General features: G+C 37.4%; 2 protein-coding genes across 3 annotated transcripts in view; one reads left to right on the top strand and one right to left on the bottom strand.

Moving 5' to 3' along the window:
• The window catches only part of LOC113504282 (protein daughterless), a 187,792-nt gene that overhangs the window by 85,304 nt on the left and 83,239 nt on the right, over positions 1 to 19,249 (top strand). The window lies entirely within an intron of this gene.
• Positions 61 to 18,470, bottom strand: LOC113504281 (angiotensin-converting enzyme-like). The gene is made up of 15 exons (XM_026886517.1): positions 18,294 to 18,470; positions 8,960 to 9,036; positions 8,052 to 8,271; positions 6,983 to 7,343; positions 6,120 to 6,311; positions 5,451 to 5,565; positions 4,714 to 4,866; positions 3,884 to 4,008; positions 2,989 to 3,073; positions 2,283 to 2,376; positions 1,990 to 2,064; positions 1,632 to 1,706; positions 913 to 1,046; positions 557 to 655; positions 61 to 261 (listed from the first exon to the last, which is right to left on the bottom strand). The coding sequence occupies exons 1-15, from the start codon at positions 18,378 to 18,380 to the stop codon at positions 87 to 89; spliced, it is 2,067 nt and encodes a 688-aa protein (XP_026742318.1). The 5' UTR covers positions 18,381 to 18,470; the 3' UTR covers positions 61 to 86.

Genomic DNA, 19,249 nt, shown 5'->3' with positions numbered 1-19,249 from the left:
TGAAAGCTGTGGAATATTATATTATCAATTAACAAATTATGAAGAAATGAAACATCCAAATCAAGTGTCAATTTATTAATACAGAATTATAACAAAGTGAGGATAGAGCTTAGAACTAGTGCTATACAAGATATGCCCCGCGTGTCCGCCTGACCTCTCTGAGGGGCGAAGAGGGCTACGTCGTGGTAATTGGAGTTCCACCCTATGAGGCTTTCGTCACGGTTCTGTACTCGAAGCCACAGCTCTAAGGGACGGAAGTACCTAGGAAGGAAAAAAGAAACAATAAAAAAATTAACAACTTTTTTGTAAAATCCTATCAAAAGCGGTCCAGTCGTTTTTAAGATTAGCTGGTGTTTACTGACATTTAGAATAGTTTTAATGATTTCAGCGGTAAATTAAGTGCTTGCGACTGGTCTGTTGGTCTTGTGGTTAGTGACTCGGACTGTTATACCATTCTCACCCAAGCCATTTTGCTTAGTTTGAGACTAGATGGAGTAGTGTGACAGTTGGTAATTAGGATTACTATAAACTTACTATCTTATATGTAAATACGTACTTGACAAGAGCCTCTGGTGATATCCGGTTGGTTTTCCCTCTGGTCATGGATTTAATGATCTCTGAAGCGGGTTTTGATGATCCAGCTTGCATTATTTCACTGGAAACAAAAAATCCATTTAGTTTGGTGAATGGAACGAAGACACCCAGACTCAGGACAAGCGTTCGTGGATCACACAAGTTCTTGTCCTATGCGGGGATCTAGCCCGAAACACATCGCGTACAGAGGATTTTCCGTGGTGACCTCAACTACTCGGATATCCGTAAAGTCGTGAAAATATATCCTTCTATATAAAGTTCTCCCTAAACACCAGTACTTCTCCTACAACATATACCCCTCCCCCTCCCTCCCCTCACCTCAGCAGCCTCCCGGCGTCCCTGCTCCGGTACACGTCACACTCGTACAGGTGTCCTGTGTGACCGGACGCCTGGCACAGCTGCTCGAAGATCTGGAACTCCAGGATCGTCGCTAGGAAGTATTTCACGTACTCCTGCAAATTTTACCAACATATCTAAGTCTCGAAATCTTCGTATGTTGCTGTTGCAGTTAATTTGAACAAAAAATAATAATCATACAAGCATGACCGTGTTTTTTTTTAAAGATAATAATATAAATCCCTTCGTTACTTCTTTCACGGTTTCCGTGATTCATCATTCCCCTGCCCTTATCCCAATTAGTTTATTTGGGGTCGGCGCAACATGTCATCTTCTTCCATACCTTCCTATCGGACGTCATCTCACAAGAAACACTCTTTACAGCCATATCGTCTTTCACACAATCCTTCCACATCCATGCTTAATGCCTTCCTTACCACATGATTTTCATTCCTCCGCATACCATGACAGCCGGTTTACACGGTTTCCGTGAGTATTGGTTAAGTATTTTACGAGTGAAGCCGTAACGCAGGTATAAGACATTTTAATAATATTAAGTAGGGATTACAAAGAAATAGCCTTAGATTTTGTAAATAAGTGGAATGCCTACTTCATTAATGTTTAAATAATATTCACATACATTCGTTCGTTATAACGATGCCTTATGCATAATTATCATTGAGTTTAGTCAGATTACAAACCTGGTCAGAAACAATGTGGTATTTGGATCCTGGGTCGAAATCCCCTTCAGATCTTGATAATGGCGGTATTACACCCTGAAACAAAAGTACACATTGGTATTGAAAGTTATTTTTGTTAATTCAACTACCACACAACGCCATCTAGTGTCAAACTAAGCAAAACTTTTATTATGTGTACTAGACAACTGATGAACATATACTACATTCTAAATACATACATAATATAGTTTAGTTAATTACACCCAGAAACAGAACAAATGATCGTGCTCATCACATAAACTCTTGTCTTGGTTAGGAATCGAACCTCCGATATAGCAGTCAGGACCACTAGATCGATTAGGAGATGAGTTATTGGTACCTGATATCTGAGTTTCATTTGCCACCATCTTGTATTCATATTCTGCACTCCATCTTCGAATACCGACCATCGCCACTGAAAACAAATCATTTATTACATGATTAAAATTATAATGCTGATTAAAAGAAGTCATCATCGTGACTGTCAAATAATTTGCAAATAAATAAAATTGCGAAGTATTCATTGAAATTTTAGTATTTATTATTTATTAACTTGAAATTGGTTAAGTAGTTTTCGAGTTCACCGCACACAAACAACGTGACGAATTTAGATGTATGAAGGTTAGTTCTTACCTGGTCAACCATGAATGCAAATGGCAAGTAAGCCACCTTCTCTAGAGCCATGGTCATCAGGAAGTTCATGCCCACCTCATACGGATCGTGACTCCTAGAACAGCGATAGAGGTCGATGAAATGTGGTTTTTAGGCAAAAATGTGTGAGTTTGAGCCAGATTGAGGGGAGACAAAAGTGAATTTGGGGTATGAATTATATTTCAGGTGAGTATGCTGTAAGATTGACGAAATTATGAGTTGAGTGCGATCATCGGAAGTTGGTAAAAATGATCTCTGTCGAGAGGATAATAAATTATTGTATATGGACCCGGATCCCAACTGGAGTCCTTAATTACGGCGGTGGTCGAACGAGCTCTGGAGTTCTAGAGTCTTTCCATCCAGATAAATACTTTAGCGTCAGCGAATCGTTGCTTCGTTTAATAATAATGATTTAAAGTGAAGTGGATTTGCGGCGATTCTGAATCTAAAATGAGACTTCATTGAGTTTAGTGTGAGTTTGTAATCCGATGATGATGATAATGTTCCGGCTTTAAACTGACTTACCTAGATTTTATCGTCAAGTCTTAGGGAACATTAAGACGTTTTGAGGATATGAGGCAAGGAAAGGAACATGCATATCTTCTAACTAAAGATATAATACCTATTTGACGGTCATTCGTGTTACAGTATTAGAACGAAGAGATATTTGGAAAATTGTAACACTTACTTATTTTGATAAAGTCCAACTCTTTGCAAATGAGGTAGATTGTAGACAGAGAGAGTGGCCGCATTCGCTACTGCTTCATGGAAAGCTGAGGAGAAGAAAATACAGTTCATTGTTTATAACTTTTCGTTAACCCTTTTTTTCCTCGGGCAGAAACGCCAATAACTTCAACCCAGACCGAGGGCACGGCGTGGGGATATTTCGGATTTGTACCGATTGGGATATTTCGTCTGAGGTGTTTTTAGCACCTCAGACCCTTTCAACTGCTTGAGCCAGAGCCAATGGATTGCTCGCACATGCTCTACACGAGATTACCGCGCTTAGCCTCATAAGGCACTTGCGGTAATGTAAGTGAGAGCGAAAATGACATATTCTGGGTCCCGATTCTACTAAGTACAATGAGGTAATTGTACATAGTAGAATCATAGTAGGTAATGAAGTTGGATTAAATTAGCACTACTCGTATTCTTCAAAGAATTTTTTCAACACCATAATTGAAAATTCAGTACGAGGTGGACCACTTATCTATACTAATATATAAAGCTGAAGAGTTTGTTTGTTTTTTTGAACGCGCTAATCTCAGAAACTACTGGTCCAAATTGAAAAATTCTTTTTGTGTTGAATAGACCATTCATCGAGGAAGGCTTTAGGCTATAAACCATCACGCTGCGACTAATAGGAGCGAAGATACAATGGAGAATGTGAAAAAAAACAGGGCAGGTTTAAATCATAACTTATATTTTCTACCCACGGGGACGAAGTCGCGGGCAACAGCTAGTTGTTAATAAAATTAGTTTGTTAGCAAAGGCTTAGGTAAATATTCAAAGTGACAAATTTAACCCCATTCCCATTCCCAGTCATAAGTAATTGTATATAGCGGAATTGGGCCCAGGTTTACCAGGGTTGGCTCCGTCGCGGAACAGCTGCGGCTGCTCAGCATACTGCAGGTAGTACTGGATGTGCGCCAGCTCGTGGTGCGTGGAGACCAGGTCCTGCTGGGTCACCTCTGTACACTGCTTGATCCTGGACAGACGTCACGAGGATTTGTGAAGATAAAATGTTATTATACATACATATATACACATCCTAAGCTTTTTCCAACTATGTTGGGGTCGGCTTCCGATCTAACCGAATGCAATTTAGTACCAACGTTTTACAAAGAGATGTGATTATTCTATATCTGTGCGCTTTCATTTGATTTTTATAGTAACTATGGTGAGACCAATTCATTATAAATGAATCTAAATAACGGCTCAACCGATTGTTATCAATTTTCTCGGAACATTTGCACTTAATTCATCTTGAATAAAAAAAAACCAAATTAAAATCGCACGATGACACGTCAAACTTATAACTACTTTTTTTGCGTCGGTGGTAAAAATCAGATATGCACAGTTCTACATAGCGGGGCTCATGATGAACTTCGACAAATCCATTTTCCCTGTGTCTTCATCATCATCAGCCTCTAACATCTATGACAGATGATTGAAGCAGCAGCCATGTAAGCTTTTTTATTTTACTGACACTTACGCTAATGGCAAACAAGGCCTATTTACGCAATGTCCGCAGACAAATTGTGTTTCTGGTGACATTGGCAGGGCCGGATCTTTTTTAGATGCCTACTTTGGGCACACCGTGATTTCATTTTTTTTTTAATTTCATCGATAGTGATGGGCCTAATACGGTACTGGACATTGGAGGTTGTGCCATTCGTTGGCGACGTCTCACCTATAGTCGATCCTGTTGCAGAAGTCCCAGGCGCTGGCGGTGCACTGCACGCTGCGCTGGGGGGGGCGCGCCAGCAGCGAGCCGCGCCAGAACTCCGGCGGCACCGGCTTCAGACCCATCGACGTGTAGAACTCCTCAGCCATCTGGAACATCCTGGGAGGGGGGGGGGAGACCATTTAACGTATGGAAACTTTGGAAGGAGAAGTTATCGAGAAGAATATTGTAATTTTCAATCCTGTTGAGAGCATGGATAACGGAGTGCTGTAGGTCATCGTGGCATGTGCAAAACGTGCTGCAGGTTGAATCCCCGAGTAGGACATACTTTTAAGCATCTTGCACACTAGACGGCCACGACCACGAGCAGAGACCGCAACGTTCAGATCTACTAAAGAAACCGTCGCGGCAAAGTGCGTGACGTTTATACTGTTTCTTTAGTTAATCTGATCGTTGATCGAGGTGGCTCATGTGATCAATGAATGCTTGTTCTGAGGCTGAGTATATGTAATGTTCATAAAACCTCTCGCGACACAAGGAATACTACTAAATGCTTAAAAAGTAAATAAAATCTAGGCAATGCTCAACGTTTTCTATTTGACCTTTCTGCATGCCATACAAGTACATTTATCTTTGTATTTTTTTTATATATTTCATGCATTTTCAGCCCAAACAGTTGTAGATACAATTGTGACTAGTCTGTATAGTTTTTAGTTCCTAGTAAATATTAAGATAATTAATACCTAAGAGGAGTGAACCCCTGCCGGAGCATCTCGGCGGTGACGTCAACGTTCGGTGACTGCGGGAACGGCATCACGATGTCCATGATGGACTTCCAGTTCTGTGCCCACATGTTACCTGGAAAGAGAAGTTATTACATCTAACTAAGTACTATAAATAGTAACGGTGGTCTTGCGGTTCTATAAACGGATTTGCGTTCGTAAGGATGCAAGTTTGAACAAAATAATTGGACGTGGACTTCAGCTTACAGGAGTTGGTTCCCAATTCCATGCAAATGTCTTAATAAAACTTAGCTCTGACACCCCCATTGCTCACCCTCAGAATCAAAGTACCCAGTACTACTGTGCACGGAATTTTTGGGTATTCCAAATAAAGATTCTTATAATCTTTGATCCCTCATAATTCCCCGCCCTCGTTACAACCCTTTTTACAGTTAAGGCTTCAGACCTCGGTTTAATTTCATTACAATCGATTCAGTAGTTTTGGCGAGAAAAGGAGACAGACAGACCGCGATACTTTCACATTCAGAAGTATAAAATCTGTGAAAATTTCAACTGACTATCGTGATTCATGAGATACAATTTCGAGACAGACTTACTTTCCAACAGGCTTAGTAATAGAGTTTATTTTTCACCCTTTCTGCTACTGAACCCCAGAAACAAACTCCTCACCCAACAGATGCGCCGGTATCGGTCCATCAGACCGCACCGTGGTCTCCCCGTAGCGCTGCACCAGCTTCCGTCTGACGTACGTGAACAGCTGCTTGTAGAGCGGCTGCACCTGGTTGTAGATCTCCTCGACACTGGCTCTGAACGATTGGTCCTCGTAGGGAGCTCGCATCTGGTCGCCGGCGTCTCTGTAACCTTGTATATGGAATGTAGTGTGAGATATAAATTATATATTTAGAAGATTGCCGGATGATCTGGCTTCTGATAATATTCTGAGAATATTTGTACGCCTTCACGGCAAGACACAGCGCACAAATAATACCTCCTAACACCGGTATGTAAATATCCACAAATCATAATATTCTGATTCTGATTCTGACTTCTTTCTTAGGCAGGAAGCATGGTGAGACGTCTGAAATTTATAGAGGAAGGCCTTTGCTCACCTTTAAAAATAAACTGTTAAAAATAAAAGCCCAGTTCCTTAGATCATGCGTGAAAGGAATTAATGTAATGACATTATAATAACTTAATTGTATTTAAACACGTTAAGCTACGCTTAATACGGTCGGCATCGGCATGGGGATACCATCTATGTCATAACGAGTTTCTCTACATTTGGAAGGCACGTTAAAATGTGGGGCCCGGCTGTTATTTACACATTTTTGACAGTCGATAAGCGTAGTTAGAAGCTAAGAGTCTGACAACCAGTCTAACCAAGGGGTATCGTGTTGCACAGGTAACTGGGTTGATAGGTCAGATAGGCAGTCTCTCCTCATATAACCCTGGTGCCTAGCTGCATCTAGATTGGAAGCCGACCCTCAATATAGTTGCTAGAACCTTTTTAAAGTCGATAGAAAAACACTTACCAGTAGCAACAGCTGCTTGGTTCGCGAGCTGAACATATCTCATGAACCGATTCCTCAACTTGGGTCCGGTTTGATCTCGGAAACTCTTCCACACGTACAGTAATTCACTCTCGATCCTGGAATGTGCCAGGATCCTTGATATTTCCGGATCAAGCTGCATATCACAATAATTTGACTCCGAAGATTCTGTATAAGGCTGATAATGTTGGTATGGTTGATTCGCCAGATGGTACGTTTGCCCCATAGTCTGGTATTCAGGGATGTATTCCCTTGGGATGTGGGGGTCGTAGGGTTTCTGGCCGTAAGGACAAATCTTTGCAGAGTTGTAGATTTCCTTCATTTCGGTTATTAGTTGCTGGAGCTGGAATTGAAAGTTATGAAATTGGATAAAGTATTTGGAGAGACAAGAATAATGATTTATTGATATAGTTGACTGTAATTTGGATATGTATTCAGAGTTTTTGGATTTTTTAAAGACATATGTTTTAATTAAGAAAAAGTGATTCTTTTATTAGTAATTATTTACTTTATTGTAAAGGAATCACTTATATCCTACGATGTTCTTTCCATGGAGTAATGTGTTTTTTTAAACAAGTTTTTAGCAATATCAAAAGAAAAACATTTCTCGTAAACTACTCGTACCAGGTTTGATATATTTCAGCTATTGAAGTAAAAGTCTTTATCTATCTATACTAGTCTATACTAATATATAAAGCTGTAGAGTTTGTTTGTTTGATTGTTTGTTTGTTTGTTTGAACGCGCTAATCTCAGGAACTACTGGTCCAAATTGAAAAATTCTTTTTGTGTTGAATAGACCATTCATCGAGGAAGGCTTTAGGCTATAAACCATCACGCTGCGACTAATAGGAGCGAAGATACAATGGAAAATGTGAAAAAAACAGGGCAGGTATAAATCATAACTTATATCTTCTACCTACGGGGACGAAGTCGCGGGCAACAGCTAGTAAAAAATATTCCTAACTTCCACATAGGTGGTCCACATGGTTGTGTATTTTTCATTTATGTAGATAAATGAAAAATACACAACCAAAGTGCCTCTAAAACCAACCTCAGAATACTTATCATCAGGTAACGCGGCCCTACTCCCCATCACAATCTTCATCAGCTGCCGCCTCCCCTGGGGGTCTGACAGTCTGGTCGCGTCGTATGCTGCCGCTTTCCTCCAGGACAACCTCTCGAACTTGGAGCTGAGGGCCAGCTCCTCCAGCATGCGACGGCGGTTGTTCTCGGTGATATTGGTCACAAAACGCCATTGGGACATGGTGACCCTGAAAGGGGAATTTTGGGGAATATTGAACATAAGTTTACGACTTCTAAAAATGAAGGACTTTAAAATTTTTAAATGATTATTTGATTATTTTTGTTTTAGTTAATGACAATGCGTTTTACTTTTTGGGAAGCAAAATTTGATTTTTGCGTTTCTAGTTACTTTTTGAAGTCGTGTTTTTTTGTTAAATATTATTCAATATTTAAGTTATAATGTAGCTTGTAAAGTTTTATAAAATCTGCTTGGGACAAACAAAATCGTCTTTTCAGCCCCACAACGATACTCGTAGGAAAATCAACTTCAATGGTATAAAAATATTTTGTCATGATTTTTTAAACTCTCAAAGTTATTTATTTAATCCTTTTCATTTAAAATAACTCAATACTCAATTATTTATTGCATTCCACAATGTAGGCTTAGGTGGTAAACATTTTTTGATAGGTAACAATTGTGGACCCTGTCGGGCACAGCAAAAGATAATAATTATAATTATAACATACACAAACATTCGAAAAAAACATACAAAAGAGAGTTTGGACAGGAATTCTTAGATCACACAAAACGCTTGTCCTAAGCGGGGTTCGAACCCGCGACGCGTTGCACACAGTGGATATGTCGTGGTGACCTCAACCACTCGGCTATCCGAGAAGAGTAAAGTATGATAGCCATAGTCTTAATGTATTTATTACCTGTAGCACATCCCGGATGCCTCTCTGTCATACTCTCTTAGAAACTGTGACGCCTCTGCAGAGTTTGTGTTCACACCCTGAAAGAAGGAAAAATGGCGGCAGTTATTATTTGACAGAATATATATTTATTTGTTATTAATATTATAATATTGTTTTCTATTCGATGCCGTTACTTATTAAGGACTTACTATGTAGCACATAGAATAAAGTCCATTATGCACCTAATGTTTACAATGTCGTGGTGGCGTTGTGGTTCTGTGTATCGAGTTTTATGTACGAGGTCTAGGTTCGATTCTTCCGATGGCAAGTACATACTAACTTGTTATGGTTCCGTACCGGAAAGGGTGAAAGTGGAAGTCTTTGATTAATAATAGGATTTAATTTTTCCCTTTGGATACTAAGACACTGTTGTCTGTCCATCTGTCACCAAGCTGTATCTCCGTGAACGTGATAGCTAAACTGTTGAAACATTGACATTAACGAGTTCTTTTGCAGCTTCAACAAAAATGAGGGTCATGAGTTTGTCGAGTGCTGGGTACCCTTCAAATTTATTTCTTACCCAGCCGAGCAAGTTTTCATTAGCATATTTGTAATTGTACGGAACCACTGTCGCGAGTCCGACTCACTTGCCCGGTGATTTATTTTATATACTTAGTCAAACAATAGCTTATAATGAAATCTTCAATGCCTTATGTTTTTCTGACATCCCATAAGCGTCATAGCGGCAAGTTTCAGGTAAAACCAAGCTTGAAATAATCGCAGGAAATCCTTCACTTATTAAAGTAACTGGCGTATGTAATAATGTTATGACACGACCTCCATATTGCGTGACAATCTGTGACCTTGGAGTACCTAAGTATTTAACTGAATTATATTCCATGACGTCTTAAAGATTCAGTGGCTAAAGATAATGTAATTAGTAACAAAAACAAACTATAAAAAGAAGGAAAACTTAATAAATGTTACTCCATTCAAATTTTATCAAAATCGGTGTAGCAGTTTTTAAAGTTGCAAATTGCATTGTCATCGTGTTTGAAGCTACACTGAAATTTTCAGCCTGCTAGCTTATCGGGAAGTGCCTCAAAATTGAATTACAAAAATCCAACCGGAACGACAAAAAAGCAAACAGGAACAGAGAGTGTATAAAAACGAGGGAAGATACATACATTTTAAAATACGCTGGTGTTCATTTACCGCGTGTGCTGGCAATGTTCTTTACCTTATGTCTGAATCACTCGTACTTGCCTATAGACCTTATGAAAACCATCGTAGTACCAATAGTTAAAAATAAAACTGGAGATTTGTCTGATAAGAACAATTACCGACCGATTTCCTTGGCTACAATTGTGGCCAAGGTGTTGGACAGTGTGCTCGACTCAGAACTTGATAAAAATATTAATATTCATGATGCTCAGTTTGGTTTTCGCGCGGGACTTTCCACTGAAAGCGCAATTCTGAGTCTGAAGCACACTGTCCAATACTACACGGAAAGAAGTACACCTGTGTATGCATGCTTTCTTGACCTCTCCAAGGCATTTGACCTTGTGTCGTATGACTTGTTATGGGAGAAACTCAAGAAAACCCGCGTGCCTACACAGGTACAACGGATTTTTCATTTCTGGTACCAAAACCAGAATAATTATGTAAGGTGGGCAAATGCCTTCTCGGACACGTACAGGTTGGAGTGCGGGGTGAGACAAGGTGGTTTGAGTTCTCCTAGGCTCTTCAACTTGTACGTGAATGAGCTTATAGTTGGGCTCAGCAGCACACGAGTGGGATGCTGGATTGACAACATTTGTATGAACAACTTTAGTTACGCAGACGACATGGTGCTGCTGACCCCAACTGTAAGTGCAATGAGGCAGTTGCTTGCAATATGTGAAACATATAGCATTCAGCATGGATTGATGTACAATGCTAAGAAGAGCGAGTACATGGTTTTCAAGGCCCCCGGTAAATGTACATTGAATGTGCCCGCAATAAAGCTAAATGGCATTGAACTAAAGCGGGTAGAAAAGTTTAAATATCTTGGACATTATGTTACAGAGGACCTTGAGGACCAGGTTGACATAGAACGGGAACGTAGGGCATTGGCGGTTAGAAGTAATATGCTGGCCCGCAGGTTTGTGCGTTGTAGTAAACAAGTTAAAGTCACTCTATTTAAAGCCTACTGTCAGACTTTCTACACGTGCAGCCTGTGGTTCAGATATACGCAGAGGACGCTCAATGCCTTACGTGTCCAATATAACAACGGGTTTAGGATGTTGTTGGGGTTGCCCCGTTTTTGCAGTGCCTCCGGTATGTTTGCGGAAGCCAGGGTAGACGGCTTCCACGCGGTAATACGCAAGCGGCTCGTATCACTACTGAGCAGGGTCAGGAGCAGCACCAACAGCATCCTGCAGGTTATTGCGGAAAAGCAGGACTCAGACATCCTGAAAGCATTTATACGCGCACAAATTTTACTATAAATCTTATTATTTTGTAATTATGTATGGACATTGTTCTGAAATAAAGATTATTATTATTATTATTATATGGGACCAAAGGACAGCGATTGACATCGATTCAGCACTGCATTTTAATTTAATATTTGTTTCATTATTTTCGTTATAGCAGAAGCAACAGAAAAAATCATCTGTGAAAATTTCAACTGTCTAACTGTCATCGTTCTGGACACGTAGCAAATGAAACAGAATTAAGATAAAAACAATTTCACTGTCATCTTATTTATAACTAGCTTTTCGCCCGCGGCTTCGTCTTCGTCGATGTCGGTATCATCGCGTTTCCAAGAGAACTCTTCAAAAGTCCGAGTTAAAAACTATCCTATGTTCTTTCTCAAGGCCAACTCTATCTCTGTACCAAATTTCATTAAAATCAGTTCAGTTTAGACGTGAAAGCGTAACAGACAGACAGACAGAGTTACTTTCGCATTTATAATATTAGTAGGGATTACAACTAATGCAGACTCGATCAATTAAAATACAGCTTAAAAAAGTTTCCAAATTCATTATTAATTTATCATAGACTAGCAGTTGCCCGCGACTTCGTCCACGTGGTTAGAATTTTCCCTGTTTTTTCCACATTTTCCATTGTATCTTCGCTCCTATTAGTCGCAGCGTGATGTTAAATAGCCTATAGCCTTCCTTGATAAATGGTCTCTTCAACACAAAAAGAATTTTTCAATTCGAACCAGTAATTCCTGAGATTAGCGCGTTCAAACAAACAAACTCTAGAAAAGTATAGAAGTATAGATTTATTTTTATAATCTAAAACTAACTCTACTTTATGACATTTAAAAAGTAAAATATGTGTGTTACACTTAATTAAATCAATAATAAAAAGTGTATTAGACTGTGACAAATCTTGATTGAATTATTAAAATAGAAATCAATAATTATAAATTGCAGAATAGATTTTATTTATTTTATCACGTAATTCTTCATGCAATACCAAATACAATGCAATACTTTCATCAAAATTTAAATCTTCTTGTCTTATAACCAGTGTCATATTATTTTAATCTGTTTTATCTATATTTAGGTACATGTTTTTTGTTTTTTTTTTGGGGTTCCGCTACCTAAATGGTAAAACGGAACAATATTACGAAGGCTGCGTTGTTTATTCGTCTTTATGCCCGACCGTTAACCGTGATAGCTAAACTGTTGAAATTTACGCGTATGATGTATTTCTGTTGCCAAAATAACCAGGAATATAATTAGAAATTATCTTAAGCAACGTTTTTAACTGTCAGAAATTCAATGAGTGAAAATTTTCATTTCAAAAAACATTTTTTCCTTCAATTACCTACATTTGTACTTCGCATCATGCATACACACAGAAATATCGACGCCATCTTACTAAGAACTTGTCTAAGAATAGAATACGCATAAGAATAAGAATAATTTATTGTTTCAAAGTCATAATTTTCATAACATTCATGAACAGTGGTCAGCAAACTAAGCCGAAGCTTGTATCTTTGTATCCTGAGTGTTGGAGGTTCTTAAAACAGTTTCTTATTTGGTAAAACAAGATTATATCACAAAAACAGTAAAAAAATAATCTATATTCTATACTAATATATAAAGCTGAAGAGTTTGTTTGTTTGAACACGCTAATCTCAGGAACTACTGGTTCAAATTGAAAAATTGTTATAGTGTTGAAAAACCATTCATCGAGGAAGGTTTTAGGCTATAAACCATCACGCTGCGACTAATAGGAGCGAAGATACAATGGAAAATATGGAAAAAAACAGGGCAGATATAAATCATAACTTATATCTTCTAACAGCGCGGACGAAGTCGCGGGCAACAGCTATTAATACAAATAAAATACAAACAGTAATCACTCCATAAAAAATATCAGAAACTGCACAATTTATACTTCTGAGCAGTGCCAACATCTTCACTTCACAAACAGTATTTTCTCCTCTCGGACCTAATAGAAAGTTCTGTATGTATATCTGACTTAGCCATCTTATAGTATTGCATGCTATCCAATGGTATCTCATGCATGCATGGTGCAACAATCGTTTCTTTAAGTAAATGGTAGATGCATCAACAAGGAGATTCTTGTCAGGGGGCTATTCTGCTATTCACAATGGCAGATTAATGAATTAAATTGTGACCCGTATTATTTTTCTAACTTTCTAACAGTGATTGGAAATTTAGTACGAGGCGAAAAACTCAAGGAGACAACAATAAATTTCTAATTATTGTTTTGGCAAAATGCTTAAGAGAATAGGAATAATTTGAAATTTAGTTCAATTTGTTTTCATGCATTGAAAATTTAATATACATATCAGAATCGGGGTCCAACTTATATTTATAGAAACTTTTTTAATAGTTGTTCGTGCCTAAGCTACAACTGAACAATTTGATCGAACACAGGTTAAAGTACGCTTGATACGATCGGTCCGTGGATGGGTGGCCATGTATGTCATAACAAATTACGCCGTGTTTCGGAAGGCATGTTACATTGTGGGTAACGGCTGTTATTTACACATCTTTGACAGTCGTTACGGGTAGTTACAAGCTAGAAAGTCTGACAACCAGTCTTATTAAGGGGTATCGTGTTGCCCAGGTAACTGGGTTGAGAAAAGTCAGGTCAGGGTCAGATAAGCAGCCGCTCCTTGTAAAACACATGTTTTAGCTGCATTCGGTTAGACTGGAAACTGACCCCAACATAGGTGGAAAAAGGCTAGGTGATGATGAGTTGTTCAGCGCCCGCCTTTGGGTTCGCTTGCGTAGTAACGTAAAATTCAGTCTCCCATATCCAAGTAAATCCTGGTGGATAAACACATAGGATAGGATAGTTTTAACCCGATTTACTCCCGTGGGATCATTTTGCGGTTTGTAGCGGGCGGGCCCGCGGGCAATAGCTAGTTCTCTAAATCTCTAGCTATTACACCAAAATACTACAACTTTATGATGGCAGTATAAAAAACGAAAGTTTCTATTGTCAATCACTGTCAAACGAAAAACAATGGCGCATTGAAACTTTTGACCTAATTTTGACGATCAAATCGCAAATGCTGTGAGGTGAATCAAAATAAAGATATCTTCACAGTTTTATTTTTGGTAAAATAAATAAAAAGCCTTACGGATTTATTGATGAAGTTTTATGTATTGACGAGGTGCAAGCACTTGTATGATCCACGAATGCTTGTCCTGAGTCTGGGTGTCTTTGTGTATGTGACTTGTATGTTTGTGAAATCCCCGCGACATAAGGATTAAATGCCTTATATAGCGGGAGTCGCTTTTTGTTTATTTAAATGCAAATGTGGGTCTTTAGTGGCGGTAAGTTAATTGTTCTACTAGCATATTTAACTATGACAATAGTGCGTGAAATGTGTCAGCTATTAACAGATACTGTACAATTAGATTACATTTTAATTAGCCGCTTAACAGTAGACGGGTTGAATTCTTTTTTCTTGCAGTCGTTTCTTCATTTACTTATTAATTATTTACTAAATGGCTGGCCTGTTGGTCTAGTGGTTAGCGGCTTTGACTGCTATACCGGAGGTCGTAGGATCGATTCCCACCCAGGACATTTTTTTGTGTGATGAGCACGATAATTTGTTCTGTGTCTGGGTGTAATTTATCAATATTATGTATGTATTTAGAAATATATAAATAAGTTTATCAGTTGTACTCATAATACAAGGTTTGATTAGTTTGAGACTAGATGGCGTTGTGTGAAAGTTGTGGAATATTATTATTATAGTGTTAATTACTAGTCGAGATATCTTGATAAGCTTAAGTAAAATCTTAATTAAATAAATCATTTATTTATTGTTACTTAGCTTATTATTGCACATTTTAAACATTGCACGAGATCTCTGTTTTCTTATGTCAATAATAAACAATACAACATTGCATAATTGGCATAGTTGTTAATAATAAACAATAATATTATTGGTTTATGTTTACTATTGTCAAGGCATTCCTGGAATTCTTATAATTGTATGTTATAACTATTTACATACATGCAACGGACATCTTGCATTTAATTAATCATTTTAATTAGAAATGAGAAAATTAAACGGGATATTTTTTATCATTTTCAGGATTTCGGACGCAAACGGTAAAAACTCTGTTACTGATTCTGCGCTGTCTGTCCGTCCGTCATCACTCGGCTGTATCTAATGGACCGTGATAGTTACACTGTTGTTTTCACAGATGATATTATATATCTCTTTCCGTTGTTACAATAAATGAACAACGTTAATTTACAGACATATCGTCATACAATTTTAAGGCGTGATATAGCTTGGTATGATATTTTCGCATTACTTTTATTGCCAGCTAATAAAATTTTGGCATAATGCAAAAGTTAGGTTATTGTTATGCAAGCAGTATTTATGCTAAACTGCTAAGATTACGCTAAATTTCGTTACACCTATGTCAATAGGAATGATGACTGGGTATAAAAAGAAAAAATATCATTAGTCCCTCAGTTAGATAATTGAAAAGTATGAGACACGTATTTTTTCCTTTTTCAGAAAAACTAGAATTGACAAAGATTAACTGCTTTAAAGTTTAGGAGAGGGGGCTTGTGACGTAACGATATGGTAAAATTTATACTCAATCGTGACGTCACGCGTAAGTTTCATTCACTGTAATTTGGTCAATTTATGTTTGCGGGACAAATTTAAAAATACGAAGTATCCATTATCTATATATACTAATATATAAAGCTGAAGAGTTTGTTTGTTTGTTTGAACGCGCTCATCTCAGGAACTACTGGTCCCAATTGAAAAATTCTTTTTGTGTTGAATAGACCATTCATCGAGGAAGGCTTTAGGCTATAAACCATCACGCTGCGACTAATAGGAGCTAAGATACAATGGCAAATGTGAAAAAAAACCGGGCAGGTATAAATCATAACTTATATCTTCTACCCACGGGGACGAAGTCGCGGGCAACAGCTAGTAATACATAAAAGTACAATACGGACACTGCAAAAAAAAATTGACATCATCCCTATTATGCCAATACATTTCATGTTTATCATTAGTAGACCCAACCACCCACCATGACACAAATAAATGGTCGCTTTTTAAGGTTAATTTAAAAAGAAAACAATTCTCAAAATGGGTTTTTGTAGCAGCAATTTGGCAACACGGTCATTTAGTATATCATGCAAATTTCAACCTTATATTGATAGTTATAAGTTTGAATTTTTATTGTTGTAATATTTGAAGGTTGGCTAAAAAATGTCGCTTATACTTATGTGGGTTCCGTAGCGTGACCAAAGACAATATGAGTTTTAAAGTGGGTCATGAGTGTTGCTTGGTGATGTCGTAAAATTGTTTTAGATCATCTTTAGATTTATGAAATGTACTGAAAAAGCATGTTCTGAGGATATTTGAATGACCTGTTGGTCTAGTGGTTAGGGGCCCTGACTGCTATACCGGAGGTCGTGGGTTCGATTCCCACCCAAGACAAATGTTTGTGTAATGAGCATGATCATTTGTTCTGTGTATGGGTGTAATTTATCTTTATTATTATTATGTATATATTTAGAAATGTATGTTTATCAGTTGTCTAGTACTCAAAATACAAGGTTTGCTTAGTTTGAAACTAGATGGCGTTGTTTGAAGGTTGTGGAATATTATATTTTATTTTTTTGAAGTATTTTAATGGATTTCCAGACTCTCGGTAACCTGTATAACGAGAGGGTTTATGATAAGAATGTCACTCTAAATTGAAATATTGCCTAGATGTTTTAAAACCAAAGTTTAAAAGCAAATAAGATTCAGCTTTTTTATAAATAAACTTCAATTTTTAACACTGTATTCCTAACATTTGTTATCATTAATATCAAGCTAGCATCACGATTGGCAAGAACTAGAAACTATGACAAGATTTAACAGAAAGATGCAAATACAATGGCATATAAACAGCCGTTTCACAACCTAAACTAACTTAGATGTCGTTATATAGGTAACATGTACCTAGATGCTAGATGTTAAAATAAGACTGGAATTGTAACATCTAAAAGAAAATGGATGAAGAATTTTTTATTTCGTTTAGCAATTTAGCTGAGTACAGCAGGTTTACTATATTGTTTATTATATTGTTACTATATTGTGACGTTTCACTTTAAATATTTGTTAAAATTTTGTATGCCAATTGCTGGCAAAACATGTAAGGGTCTGATTTTATTTTACCACCTTATGTAACAAAAATACCTCCGGTTTTTTGTAAACACCAATACCCGTGTTTTCAAAAAATAAATTATCTTTTATCTTTAAAAAACTGGGCCCTAATTTCGGTATTTACGATTGCCAATGACAGAAAAGAAAGGATTTATTCGTGGTTATGACGCATATAGAACACAAAACAGTCAAGAAAATATACATATACTAAACAAAAAAAGATGAGAGAATGGAAATTTGAATTTTTGGAATGGGAAATTCAGTACGGGGCGTAACACTCTATGTCAATACAATGCGTTTCCAATAATTGTGTTGTCAAAGAGCTGGTGTTAGATAGGTTGCGAGTTCGATTTTGAGATTGCTCAAAAGTTGCGCAATACTCTGAATGTAAATTGTTAATGTTCCTTTTAAACAATGATCTGGTTTGTTCATGAATGGTTTTAAAAGTGAAGTTTAATTTTATACCTAGTTATAATAAATCAAGGCGAGTCGAGTTATTTCTGTTATTCTTACCACTAAAATATGTAATTGACGCTATTTTCAACACTTATTTCAAAAATAATCGCTGGGATTGTTGTGCATTCATAAATGCCAGAAAAAAACAAGTTTGAGTGATCGGTGAAAATTTAAAAGTCTATATTAAAAGTTGTATTCACAGATAATTGTCACACTTACCATTCTAAAGTATTCCTGACACATTGCATACCGTGTTAAGAAAGCAAAAAGTGTCAGACGAAACACCGCGCCTTTGCACGCCTCCATGTTGAATTTAAAAACTTAACTTCAACTGTCAAATAACATCAATTAACACACTTATTTAACAAAACCACTTAATTTAAATCTTGAATTAATTTGTTAACATTACAACCGAATTAATAAACAACATTTTAATGAATATTCATTTTAATTAACAACATTAAATTTTAAGTACTTAATTTGACTTGTTAAACCGCGGCAATTTTGACGGGTTATGTTTTTAATATTTTCTACTAATAGGCAAAGGTTGGGTTGTACACAGCCGTTGTCAAAATAGGTTTCATTTAATATTTGGTATAGAAAACTGTCCTCTGGGCTTTCTTGTCGCCGACTGGAGTAATATTTCCGTTGCTTTTGTTTTCTGCATGCTTTGGTGAACACGCCGCTGTACAGGGGAGCGGCACGAGCCAAGACATGACGAATCTTATGAATATTGTCAATATTTATTTAACACATTACGTTACATTGAGACTGTTCTTAGTCTTATACAGTCTTTTAATAGATACAGATAGACATAAAACGCAATTCGGATGAAAACTCCCTCATTTGATTTGATTTATTTTTGATTATTTGTTTGTTTCCGTTCTGGTCAAAAAAAAGGTACTTAAACAGAACAAGTGGAGTTATCAACGTCTTTAGCTGTCGACCATGTAGTTCCAAAGTAAGTCTAAAGCCGGGTTCAGGTCGCAGATTCTAATCCCGACACAAAATCTTTTGAAATTCATGTGCGTATTCCTAAGCTATTATCACTCGCTAAGAATATTCAAGAAAAACAGCAAGAGGGAATCGTTTTCGGGTTGTCTTCAATAGACTACGATAGATCTATCTCAAGCTATTTCGCTCATGTGCGCCCGCCAGCGTCGCGCCATCGCGTG

The sequence above is a fragment of the Trichoplusia ni genome, chromosome 21 (assembly GCF_003590095.1).
Source record: "Trichoplusia ni isolate ovarian cell line Hi5 chromosome 21, tn1, whole genome shotgun sequence".
NCBI lineage: Eukaryota > Metazoa > Arthropoda > Insecta > Lepidoptera > Noctuidae > Trichoplusia > Trichoplusia ni.
The sequence above is the reverse complement of the archived record's forward strand: the minus strand, read 5'-3'. Positions and strand labels throughout refer to the sequence as shown.

What these genes read in the sequence shown, in the direction of transcription:
- LOC113504281 (XM_026886517.1), bottom strand. Translation starts at nt 18,380, where the DNA reads ATGGAGGCGTGCAAAGGCGCGGTGTTTCGTCTGACACTTTTTGCTTTC. An exon ending in CTGATGATAAGTATTCTGAG is followed by an intron (nt 7,344 to 8,051) that starts GTTGGTTTTAGA and finishes TTTCAATTCCAG; the next exon opens with CTCCAGCAACTAATAACCGA. An exon ending in AAATGAAACTCAGATATCAG is followed by an intron (nt 1,707 to 1,989) that starts GTACCAATAACT and finishes CTTTTGTTTCAG; the next exon opens with GGTGTAATACCGCCATTATC.